The sequence below is a fragment of the Gavialis gangeticus genome, unplaced genomic scaffold (assembly GCF_001723915.1).
Source record: "Gavialis gangeticus isolate Ggan-Ray unplaced genomic scaffold, GavGan_comp1, whole genome shotgun sequence".
Taxonomy (NCBI): domain Eukaryota; kingdom Metazoa; phylum Chordata; order Crocodylia; family Gavialidae; genus Gavialis; species Gavialis gangeticus.
Window position 1 is genome coordinate 2,053,957 of NW_017729008.1, and position 547 is coordinate 2,054,503.

General features: G+C 27.8%; 1 protein-coding gene across 2 annotated transcripts in view; it reads left to right on the top strand.

Moving 5' to 3' along the window:
- The window catches only part of BRD1 (bromodomain containing 1), a 93,692-nt gene that overhangs the window by 84,019 nt on the left and 9,126 nt on the right, over positions 1-547 (top strand). For both annotated transcript variants that reach the window (XM_019509352.1, XM_019509353.1), the window contains exon 11: positions 48-202. In XM_019509352.1, the coding sequence (XP_019364897.1) occupies positions 48-202 (155 nt within the window). The remainder of the gene's footprint in view (positions 1-47; positions 203-547) is intronic.

Consider the following 547-nt stretch of genomic DNA (forward strand, 5'->3'; position numbering starts at 1 on the left):
TTAATCTGTATTCATCAGTTTAAGAATAATTTTCTTCCATTTTGTAGATTATTGATCCTAAAATGCCTCGTGTTGCTGGTCATCACAATGGTGTTACAATACCAGTGCCACCTTTAGATGTATTGAAAATTGGAGAACAAATGCAGACCAAATCAGATGAGAAGCTCTTCTTAGTTTTGTTTTTTGACAACAAAAGAAGTTGGTATGTAAAATTATTTACTTATAATATATACAACATCTAGTTTAATTGAATAACTTGTAATCCAAAGCAATGATTCATATTTTAGTTTTTTGAAAGAGTTGAAACACCTTTTCTATTCTTCTATCCATTTATTCAACCTTTAATGTCCTGAGTTGTTTCTGAAACCAAATTTTGCTGAAATAAGCTTTTTTTATTGCCAATTACTTATGAATTACTGTCCTTTAATACTGGTTTGGTGTAAGACGGTTTGTTTTTATATTTACTTCATAACATTATTTTGGTGATTTTATAAAGTTTGTTTTCAAGGGAAATAAGGTAAAAAAAAAAAAAAAAAAAAAGGGGTTT